The following is a 12,500-nucleotide window of genomic DNA, read 5'->3' as shown; positions in this document are numbered from 1 at the left end:
TTTTAGTGATGTCTTCGTTAGATGTCTGCAGGAGAGAAAGGCTACTGCACTCACGTCCAATTACCCCCAATTGGGGCGGGCTCTCAGATAGGGCGATGGACAACACAGATACTGCAGAGAGCTATAGCTAAGGAGGTCAGAACACCGTCTGCCAGAGAGACACTGGAGGTCAAGTCGGGGAAATCCAAAGCAACCTCTTAGAGATCAGAGTGCAGTTAGCATTGGGTTACACACACTCACTCTCTCACACACACACACACACACACACACACACACACACACACATACACACACCTTGGATGATAAAAGAGGCTATAGTGTTCTTCCAGTGTGACTACAGTTTGTGTGCATGGTATGTGGCTGTGTGTTGGTTGTGTGTGTGGTGTTTCTCTCTCCCTCTCTGTCTCTCTCTCACTGTGTGTGTGTGTGTGTGTGTGTGTGTGTGTGTGTGTGTGTGTGTGTCCTTGTCCCTTGTCCTAGCGATATCACACTGATAACGAGCTACTATGAAAATAAAACATCAATCAACGACCCCCTTCCATTACCACCCTGGAATAATAGTCTACAACGTATAAATCCCACCGACTTTCCAAACTCAACCTATTTCTCAATGACTGAGGTAGAGACTGTTTTACATAGCTTGCCAAACAACAAGGCATGTGGTATAGATGGAGTCACATATGAAAACCTAAAGACTGCACACATTTGTAATACATTAACATCTATTTTTAATGTCTGCCTGGAAAATAAGAAAGTGCCTGAGTCTTGGAAAGGAGCAGTGATTTATCGTATTCCCAAAAAAGGCAATGTACCTAATGATCCATCAACATGGAGGGACATCTCTCTACCCACAATCTACAACGTCTTTATGAAGTGTGTCCTGTCTCGTGTGCTCCCCTGGCTAGTTGACAATAGCATCCTGTCACCAAAACAAAAGGCCTATATTAACATACAAGGAATGAATGAACATGTATTTTGTTTAAAAACTGGGATAGATGATTTTAAACATGAGTCCTGCAAATTTTACTCTGTCTTTCTGGATTTTCGTGACGCCTTTGGAACTCTGAATCACAATGTTATGATTAAGGCTCTTGAGGAAATCCAACTACCTCAGGTGTTCATTGAAATAGTAAAGGACATTTACAGTACATCCTTCATACAGGTTACCTGTGGAAAACAACTCACAGACCCAATACCCCTAAGTAGGCATAAAAACAGGCTGCCCATGGAGTGCCATCAATTTTGTACTCGCCACTAACGGGTGGATTGAGTGGCTATGCGACTGTGCCCCACCCAGTGTGTTTTCCCCTAACCCTGTACAAGCTTATGCTGATGACATCCAATTGGCCTCTCGAGAAGAGAGTGTTATTAAGAACATGCTTGTCAGAACAGACTCATTTCTGAACTGGTCAGGTCTACAAATTAAGCATTCAAAATGCGCTGTTTTCTACCAGAGACGAAGTGGGGGAAACCGTTGGTACAAATCCTGATCGAAATCCTGAATTTACCATCAATACAGAACCGATCCGTGTGTATGACCTGCATGAGACGTACACTTATCTAGGACATAAATTTAATATAGCTGGGGAGTGGAAAGAGCAGGTTGAGTACATAACTGCTGAATTCACTTCCAGGCTGGACTTAATTGATGCTTCACCACTTCCTCTGCTCATGAAGCTGGAGGCCATTAGACAGGTTGCCCTGTCTAGAATACAACATCTTTTTGCCAATGTCCATCTTATGAGCAAGACACTGAGTCAATTGAATGACAAAACTGTTTCTTTAGTGAGAAAGTGGTTCGGACTGAACACTCATACTACCAGAGACATCATTTTCCAGTCCAAACAGGATGGGGGTTTTGGTGTTCCAAACGTGGAGTGGATATATGATGCAACAAGACTGTCACACCTCCTTAAAATGATGAACAATGATGACAACACCGTCAGGGAGCTTGCTAGATCATCTCTGTTCTTGGACATGAAATGATGCAAAGTCCCCCTGGCAAGAGAAGGTGAGCCAAGCTTCCTGGGCTTCAAAAGAAAATCAAACTTTAAAATGGAGACACACTGTGCTGGTTTTGGGGTCTGGTCAGATTGGCCTGACCTCAATGACCTTTGCGTAAGAGTCAGAGTATCCTTGGACTGAAACCTGACACAGAAACCATAATCGTTTCTGAGGATTTGATAACTGACAGTTTAACCTCAGTAAGGGCTACTGTTGTGGATACAGGACATCATCTATCACCTGACAATGCACGAAGGTACCTTGTAAAGCTACAACAACAGCGACAGCAACACTGGACTGGTTTAAAACTACAGGGAAAGCTTGCTTGCCTCCCTACTGCAGATCATGCTGTCTCTCACTCAATACTCAAAAACTCTGCAGTTGATGAAGACATAGTGACTTTTGCAGCCAAAGCCAAACTAAGTTCTTCCAACTAGATTCAATCTTTCTCTTTGGTAACCTAACACATTCTCTTCCCACTGTTTGCACCATGATAGTCAGATAATTATTGAATCCCTGTCTCATGTTCTGAATGGCTGCTATGTGTATAAGGGAATGCACATTGCCAGACATGACAGAATTGTTGACTTAATAGTTGAACACATAATTCCATATGCTTCACCATGCAAAATCTACAAGAATGTATGCGTCTCACCTTGCATGTTCAAACTCTGTAATAGTGGAAATAATGTGTTTTCAAATGTTGCTGCAAAAAAGCCAGATGTTGTTGTTGTTGATGAGGACAGCAGAGAAGTAACCATTCTTGAAGTAGGCTGTGCATTTGACTACAGTCTAGAGGATGCCTACCTTACAAAGCTTTTAAAGTATCAGCCACTCAGAGACATTGTTGTACAGCTTGGGTACAAATGTAAGCTGTTGGTGTATATATTTGGAAGCCTAGGTAATGTCCACAGACTAGTAGTCAGGGGGTTGCAGATTGCTGGTCTCTCTAAGACAAGAGCAAAGGCTCTAGCAAAATTCTGCTCAATTTCTGTGATAATTGGCAGTCGCCACATCTGGAGAAGGCGCTGTTTTTTGTACCCATGAACTGAGACCAGAGGCATAGGCTACTACTACTGGTATCTAAGATTGTTTGTGTTCAATGAAATCTACTGTAAAATGTGAACACAAATAAAGGTATTAAAATGTGTGTGTGTGTGTGTGTGTGTGTGTGTTTACTACTGAAGTAACTAAAGTATGTGGCTCAATCTGTGTCATATCATAACACAGGTTGGACGAGGATACAAGGTACATACTGTAAAATGTCAAGATGCAGAGGAAACATAAAACACACTCAGAGGGGACACAGTAGTACACTGAGCACAAAGTGAAGACCAAGTGTAGAGAAAAAGACAGATAAAAACAGGGAAAATAAAAGAGGCAGTGCAAGTAGAAATCAGGGGGCTGAGAGGAAAGCTAAGCTAAAAAGATGTGTTTTTAACTGAGTTTTAAAAGTGGATATAGTTGTGCTTTGGCGCATCACAAGTGGCAGGGCATTCCACAGCTTAGGACCTGCCACACTGAAGCCCTGTCACCTATGGAGCGAAGCCGAGATGTGGGGACTGCTAAAAGACATGTATCTGTAGAGCGAAGGGTGGGGGATTGCCGGTATTGGGGTGAGGAGGTCTGATAGATAGGATGGGGCCAGATTATGTAGGGATTTATAGACAAGGAGAAAGATTTTGTATTGAATGCGGTAGTGGACAGGAAGCCAATGCAACTGCTGGCGGATGGGAGTAATGTGATCCCAGGGCCTGGTGCGGTGAGTAGCCTTGCAGCAGAATTTTGGACATACTGCAGCCTATATAGGGTTTTTGCTGGGATGCCGTAAAGTAGAGCAGTAGTCTAGCCAGATGTAATGAATGCATGTAGTGCATGCATAAGTGTTTCTGCTGCAGATGAGTTGAGAGAGGGGCGGAGTTTGGAGATGCTTTTGAAATGGAAGAAAGACGTTCTGGTGATATTTTTTATATGTGACTCGAAAGAGAGAGTAGGTTCCAGGATTATGCCCAGATTTCTAACTTCAGCAGAGGTTGTAGTGAAATAGCTGGCGATAGATAGCTGCAGATTTTCTAGTTTTTTCAGAATGTTAGGGATGGAAATGAGAATAGCTTCTGTCTTATCTTGATTGAGTTTGAGGACATTTTGAGTCATCCAGTTGTTAATGGCATTTAAGCAGCTGACCAGGTTGGATAATGATAATGTGTGAGCAGGCTGACCAGGTTGGATAATGATAATGTGTGAGCGGGCTGAACAGGTTGAATAATGATAATGTGTGAGCAGGCTTGGCGTGAATGTAAGTCTGAGTGTTGCCCACATAACAGTGGAAATTGAGCCCGTAATGTTGTATTATGTGGCCAAGGGGAAGGATGTAGATTATGAACAGCAGGGGGCCCAGGACAGAAACCTGGGGGACACCATGTGGGAGGGGTGAATTTGGAGATCTGAAATTCCCAATTGAAACAAACTGTTCTCTGTTAGTGAGGTATGATTTGAACCAGGACAGTGGAACACCAGTGATACCAAGCAAGGTTTCTAACCGAGTCAGTAGGTGGTTGTGGCAAATGGTATCAAAGGCAGCTGTGAGGTGGAGGAGGATGAGAATGCTGACATGGCCTGAGTCAGCAGCTAATAGCAGGTCGTTGACTACCTTAACCAGGGCAGTCTCAGTACTGTGCATGGCCCTGAAACAGACTGAAACCACAGTAATGAAGAGGAATGACTGAAGAATTTGGTGGCAGTCCATCATGAGTGGGTCTGGGATGCCAGATACCACTGTTGAGCCTTCTGGAGGTGTTGTGGGTCTAATTCAATGAAGATGCCTGCTTGATAACCCCAGTGAAATGCTCTTGAAGGCAATTCTGTTTGTGGTGTTTTTGCCCACAAAGGTTGATTTGTTAGTGATTTTGTTTTTGACTGTTACTAATCGGCTTGGTTGTGCTTGGCCGCTGTGTGAAATCCTCTATCTGTAGCACTAGGAATTTAACATCTCTCCTGTGTGTATTTTGTATAAATGTAGTGTTCAAAGTGCCAAATGTTCTACATTGATAAATAAATGCACAAAGTTATACAACAACAACAACAACACATTACAGTTATATAACGCTTTTCCCGATGTGATGCACGGCAGCCATTATGCGCCAGAATGCCCCACGCCAGAATGCCACACACCACACTACCTATGTGTAATCTTGGTACAACAATGGCACACTAAATTGCCATACAATGAGCTACTTCCACATACATTTTCATAATCCTACTTGCTACCCAACAACAACAACCTTATCTGATTTGCCACGAAATTACCCATGTGTGTTCCTGGGCACATCAGTGCATATGAGTGTGTGTGTGTGTGTGTGTGTGTGTGTGTGTGTGTGTCCGCATAGAGGTGACAGATGAGAAGATGGCAGTGCTGGGCAGCCTATTCTCCGCTGCTGTGGGTAAGAGATGCCCTTTTCTCCAGGGTACCAAAGAAGATCTATTATCTTAACACAGCCCCACAGCAGAGACCTGGGGATGGGTCTGACTTCCTCTCAGGGGAACAAATTAAAGCGTGACACCCCAGAGACAAACAGCCGTCTAAGGGGTGACATTTTCCCAGGTATGCACACAAACAAAGCACCACACCGATGGAGAGAGAGGGAGGGAGGAGTGTTAGGCTAAGAGGGCTACAGAGAAGAGTAACAACCTAAGTGAACCCTGAGACTGAAGAGCTGATGTACTAAGGCATTAGCTTTATTTCCTTTATCTGTATCTTAAAACATGGCATTGTATGTACGAACAGACCTCACATGAGTGAAAGTGCATTTTGCTGGCCACTGGAGAGCTGTCAGACAAGCTGCGCTTTTTCTTACTCACTCATGCATTCATGGGAAGGGGGATGGAAAAGTAGGAGTATTGCGCAAAAACATGGGAGAAGTGATGAGAGTGACTGATTAGGAATTTTGGCATATGTATGAAAAAAACATCTGTTTCCGCCTTTTAAAAGCAGGTGTAATCCAGACTGTGGTTAGAAGACATTAGTAGGAGAAACCTTCAGAAACAACAGAACCATTATTCAGAGCACATATTCTGCCTCTATGAACCATGTCGAAGGCAACTTTACTTTTGTTTACTTTCTGATGCGTTAATTTCACTATTTCACATCTTCCCTTTGCTTGCTATTAAATAAAGTCTCTGATTGCATCTGTGATAGCCTACAGTGTAGCTGTGAGTAGGGGTTGGATCGATCTCTCATGGGGAGCGAGGTGGAGAGAGGAGGAACTCACCACGTTGTGGCAGGCGGCGAAGACATCGCTGTAGAGGAGCCCACACTCGCGCTTAGCGTACGGCTGCCGGCTCAAGTCCCCCTCACACGGCCTCTTCACCAGAACATCACTCTCACACTACAGGAAAAACACACACACACACACACACACACACACACACACACACACACACACACACACACACAATGTTACACACACACACACACACAATATGGCTACAGCCCCCTCTCCTGCTGCCCAGAATACTGCTGTGGTAAGCTTTCATGCTCATCTAAACACCCACCCACACACACGCATAAAGACACACACACACACACACACACACACACACACACACACACACACACACACACGCCCCTCACTCTCTCACCTGTCCCAGGGCCCAGCTGTCTCCAAAGGCCTGTGGGTTGCTAACCTCCATATGTCCAGCTGTGGTCATGTCATTCACCGTCTCCATGTCAAAGTTCCCACACAGGCCACTCAGCTGACCCTACACACACACACACACACGCACACACACACACACACACACACACAAACGCACACACACAAACAAACAAACGAAGAAATATATACAGGTATTTTCTCTATAGGCTAGAATATAAGAAACTACTGAACAGAACAAGGGTGTGTGTGTTATTGCTTGTTGAGGTTCAGAGGGCTCACCTTCCACTGCGGTCCAGCTCGTATGTGTATGGTGGTTTTGCGGTCCCAGAGCACGGTCAGGTCCTGGTTAGGGAAGTGGATCGCTGTGTAATACCCGGCCTGCCAGAGCTCAAATTCAAAGCCTCGGCCAATCACCGTCGAGGAGCTCTGAGACAGAACCAGATCAGCACATCAGAGTCAGACCCAAAAATACTCAAGTCTAACTCACACCCAGTACATCATACACAAACACACTCCCCTGTCCAATACACACCTACATGCTTACAACTATGGATCACACACAAACACACTCCCCTGTCCAACACACACCTACATGCTCACAACTCTGGATCACACACAAACACACTCCCCTGTCCAACACACACCTACATGCTCACAACTCTGGATCACACACAAACACACTCCCCTGTCCAACACACACCTACATGCTCACAACTCTGGATCACACACAAACACACTCCCCTGTCCAACACACACCTACATGCTCACAACTCTGGATCACACATAAACTCACAACCCTCTCCAACCCTCACACCTGCACGCTCGCTACTTTACATCAAACACAACTCAGAGATCTCCAACCACCCTAGAGGAATTCTAAACCGCACATATTTATATTTAATTTATACTACTCTAAACCACCTTCTGTAAACCAACTGCATACTACTGTCTACACTGCATTATATTTCTTGACCTGTCTAAGCAACACCTGCCTATACTTTGTATATCTCATTGCACTTTTCTGCTTTTTTTGCACTTCTGATTAGATGCAAACTGCATTTAGATGTTTTTGTACTTGTACTCTACACAATGATAATAAAGTTGAATCTAATCTAATCTAAAGCCAATGGAAAACATCACACCAGGCCGAATCAAACCATGGTCAAACCATTTCAAATGAAAAGCTATACAGATCATTAAAAGGTACTGCAGCTGCTAAACTACAGTCAGACCACTTCAGACCAGTAATGCATATGACAAAAGGTTTGAAAGAATACGTTGACCATTATTACAATGTGTTAGGATAATATAAGCCCTTTGGAAGAGAAAAAGTGCGATCAAAATCTTCTTTGTTCCCCCTCCAATGCACTTGGACATTTGGTCCCTGTCCGTGTTGTGTCCAGCTGGTACAAGACTAAGCTCATTTGAGATCTTGGACAGCAGTAGCCCGCTCACTTGTAGCCCGCGCACAGCACATAAATTATATATCGTTTATTTATTCCACAGCTGTACTTCACTGGGGGAACACACACTTCAAAGCACTCTGACTAGAGTGTCACTACTGGGATATGTCAACTCTCTTCAGACAGACGCAACTGAGGAGGGGTTAACAGGTCTACAGAGGAGTGTGTGCGTCTCACCGGTTTGCCCGAGTTGTCGCTGAAGTAGATCTTAGTGAGGCCCATGTAGATCTGCAGGTACTTCATGCAAACGATGCCGCTCTCGTAGCAGTCCTTGTTCTGAGCCATAATGGCCACCTCTGTGCCTCCCACACTCTGCAAAACAAACACCAAGCAGTGCAACTGCAGCAGCAGCACAAAGGACTCAAAACTCAGCACAGCAGAGAGAGAGAGAGAGAGGGAGGGAGAGAGGGAGGGAGGGAGAGAGAGAGAGAGGGAGAGAGAGAGTGTATGAGAGAGAGAGAGAGAGAGAGAGAGAGAGAGAGGGAGAGAGAGAGTGTATGAGAGAGAGAGAGAGAGAGAGAGAGAGAGAGAGAGAGAGAGAGAGAGAGAGTGTGTATGAGAGAGAGACCAAGCTAAAAACACAGTGTGGCCTGCCACAGGAGAGAAAAACATAGGGCTCATAGGGGGACAGGTTTGAACATCTGTAAAGTTATTATGTTATTGTGTTTATGATCTCAGTTAACCAAACTCAGCATCTGTAAAGTTATTATGTTATTGTGTTTATGATCTCAGTTACCAAACTCAGCATCTGTAAAGTTATTATGTTATTGTGTTTATGATCTCAGTTACCAAACTCAGCATCAGGAATAAGGAATGTGGCTCAAGTGTCATACATACATAGGCCCCAGGATATAACACCCTGGGTACCACAGTAGGCCAAACTGCTAGAAATGCCAGAATGTAAAACTGGATGTCAAACTGATCCTACTATAAAATACTGCGTAAAAGGGAGGAGGAATGTAAGAAAGGGAGTGAAAATGTAAGCCAGACAGAGAGAGGGATAGAGAGAGAGAGAGAGGAAGAGAAAGTGGGAGAGGGAGAGGGAAAGAATGAGGCAGAGAAAAGAAGCAGAAAAACTCAGAGAGGTCTGGTCCCTTGGGTAGATCATTGCAGTCCTCTGAGAACTACTACCCTTTAAAATATCCCACTCGTTTTCCCCTTTATCACACATAATTACACTCGCCTTACACACAAACACACACCCACACACACGCATACATACACACACATATTCACCCATACACACACACACACACACACACACACACACACACACACACACACACACACACACACACACACACACACACACACACATACATACATACACACAAATATTTACAACAATAATATGTACAACAACATACTTCCATTTACACCCTCCCCTCCTACTCATATACATTCTGAAACTTCAGCTGAGAATGGCATGAGACGTTGACATGTGCAGGTCTGTGTTTAACAAACGTCACAGCTCAAAGGTTCTACTTCAAAGATGTAACCGACACACATACACACGCACACACACACACACACACACACACACACACACACACACACACACACACACTCGAAAAAGGGTAAGAATATACACCCAGACATGGTTGCACAACACATAAACACACATACAAAAGACACAAAGAAACACATTTACATTCAACAATCTTAACAAACACACAGAGTGTGCTTAAAGTTTTGTGTGTGCACACACACACACACGCGTGCACACACAGACACACACACACACACACACACACACACACACACACACACACACACACACACACACACACACACACAGTGTTTCTTAAAGTGATCTGATTGAGGAACAGGTTGCTCTTTGTTGGGTGAGTGTGTGTGCCCTTCTTGTCCCCTGGAGCTGACATTCAGTGGAGTAGCGTTACCTCAAGGCTGCCTAATTAAAAATCCCCTCTGATTTTCCCAAGATTAAGAGCTGCAGACCCACACAGATCCCTTTACTCGCCATTCAATCTCCCAGAGGAGGGGGAGGAGGGGGAGGAGGAGGGGGGGGGGGCAGAGAGAGAGACAGGGAGAGGGAGAAGGAGAAAGTGAGGGAGGAGAGAGGCCGAGAGAGAGAGAGAAAGAGTGAGGGTCAGAGAGAGTGAGAGAGAATGAGAGAGGAAGGATGGAGAAACAAAATGGAGAAGGAAAGAGAGTAAGGATAGGAGGACAAACTGTGAGGGAGAGAAAGAGGGGTGTACAGAGAGAGAGAGAGAGAGAGAGAGAGAGAGAGAGCAAGGACAGAATGAGGGAGCATGGACATGGAGACATGGAGTTAAAGGGACACCAGGCAAGCCTGATGCTTTTTCTCTACGAAACTCCTCCTCGCTCGGTCTGAAGCTCTTTTCCTTTTCTTTGCATCTTCCGTCAAGGGTTTTCGCTGCTTCTTCGCCGGCTCTGCTATTATACACACGTTTGCAACAATCGCTAGCGTTTCGTTAGCCTGCCTCTGTGCTGTGGATGCAGGATAAACTGATCCTGCTTCGGTCGGCGGGTACGATACACTGAACTTGCAAGCGGGATATTCTTCCTACAGGCAGTAGGGGCGGGCGAGAGAGTCTTCATTCACCCTGTAATGAGTCATTTAACCATATACCGACTTACGAAGATGAGTAATTAACATGAAAACGTTGCCTGGTGTCCCTTTAAGAAGGAGGGAGTGGAAGAGAGGGGGAGATGGGAGGAGAGGAAGAGAGGGAGAGGAAGAGAGAGGGAGAGGAAGAGAGAGAGAGGGAGAGAGGGAGAGAGAGAGAGGGAGATGGGAGGAGAGGAAGAGAGGGAGAGGGAGAGGAAGAGAGAGAGAGGAAGAGAGAGGGAGAGGAAGAGAGAGAGAGGGAGAGAGAGAGAGAGGAAGAGAGAGGGAGATGGGAGGAGAGAGAGCTAGTGAGAAAGCTGGAAGAAGGGTGAGATGGATGGATGGATGGATAGAGGGTAGGAGGTGGAGAGAAAGGATGTTTCTTCCCCACTGTTTGTTTTGCACTCGCCTGAACCCCTCAGGACCCTGGTCCACACACACACACACACACACACACACACATACACACACACACACCACACACACACACACACACACACCACAATAACCAAACTAAACATCTCTGGATTATAGACTATATAAATAATTCTAACTCACACAACTGACTAGGAGACACACACAGACACACAGACACACACACACACACACACACACACACACACACACACACACACACACACACACACACACACACACAGTCATCACAAAGACGAGTCCCACATCCTCTCTTCCCTAATTAGTGTCCACTATTTAGCCCTTAGTGTAGATATTCTCTTACAGATATCCTCTTTCTTTCTCTCTCTCTCTTCCTCCCTCTCTCTCTCACCCTCTTGCTCCCCCTCTTCCACAGCTCTAAATGACACCATCCTTCACATCTGAGTAACTTTTTATTCTCTCTATAAAACTCAACCACACACCCCCCCCCTTACCCACCCCTCCCAGGAGAGCTCCTGAATGAACAGAATGAGGCTGGATTCTTCCTCCATTAGGCCTTTAAGGACAACTCAAAATGAGGCTCCTTTCTCTTCCTTTCTCTCCCCAAACAGTCAGATGAGTCCTCAGTGTGCCTGCCCTGAGGGGGCTCTGTGCCCGTCTGAGCCAGGAACAGCCCAGTCCAGCTCCTACCCTCTGCTCTGTACATGCATCAATTGATGAAGATGGTAATAAATGGCAAAGCAGAACATCATGTACTGCACAGCACACGCAGCAGAGTTGAGCAGCTACTTCAGATAAACAACATCAAGAGCTTTTATGAACTATTCCATCGACGGCCCTTCATAAAACAGGACAGAACATCCAGTTACATATCCGCCATGTTCAGCATCAAGTGCCACCTCCCATTTGCTCCATTCATTTCCTCAACAGCAATTAGTTTCCTCCCTCATTACATCTCCTTTGGGACTGACCTTGACCAGATAGACCTGGCAGTCGCTGGCATAGTCATATTCGAGGCCGTCGAAGGTGTGGTAGTGGCGGTCACTGTAAATGGTGCAGACCGCTGGGCAGGGAGAGTAGGTGCAGTTGAAGAAGCCATGGTGGCACACACTAGAGGGCCAGAGAGAGAGAGAGAGAGAGAGAGAGAGTGGGGTAAGCTCACATGGGGCCAGAGAGAGAGAGAGAGAGAGAGAGAGAGAGAGAGAGAGAGAGAGAGAGAGAGAGAGAGGGGTAAGATCACATGGGGCCAGAGAAAGAGAGAGAGAGAGAGAGAGAGAGAGAGGGGTAAGATCACATGGGGCCAGAGAGAGAGAGAGAGAGAGGGAGAGAGAGAGAGGGGTAAGATCACATGGGGCCAGAGAGAGAGAGAGAGAGAGAGAGAGAGAGAGA

At 45.4% G+C, this 12,500-nt stretch overlaps 1 protein-coding gene across 1 annotated transcript in view; it reads right to left on the bottom strand.

The window, feature by feature from the left end:
- Positions 1-12,500, bottom strand: part of otogl (otogelin-like) — a 74,362-nt gene that overhangs the window by 29,660 nt on the left and 32,202 nt on the right. The window contains exons 24-28 of the mRNA XM_076299148.1: positions 12,083-12,221; positions 8,300-8,434; positions 6,939-7,085; positions 6,643-6,762; positions 6,273-6,389 (exon numbers count right to left, since the gene is read on the bottom strand). Coding sequence (XP_076155263.1) covers positions 6,273-6,389; positions 6,643-6,762; positions 6,939-7,085; positions 8,300-8,434; positions 12,083-12,221 — 658 coding nt within the window. The remainder of the gene's footprint in view (positions 1-6,272; positions 6,390-6,642; positions 6,763-6,938; positions 7,086-8,299; positions 8,435-12,082; positions 12,222-12,500) is intronic.

The sequence above is a fragment of the Alosa pseudoharengus genome, unplaced genomic scaffold (genome assembly GCF_046254945.1).
Source record: "Alosa pseudoharengus isolate Yale_2024_CS ecotype anadromous, Long Island Sound unplaced genomic scaffold, YU_APseudo_1.1 YU_APseudo_1.1_scf_10, whole genome shotgun sequence".
Taxonomy (NCBI): domain Eukaryota; kingdom Metazoa; phylum Chordata; class Actinopteri; order Clupeiformes; family Clupeidae; genus Alosa; species Alosa pseudoharengus.
Note: the sequence above shows the minus strand (reverse complement) of the source record. Positions and strands in the feature narration are given on the sequence as shown.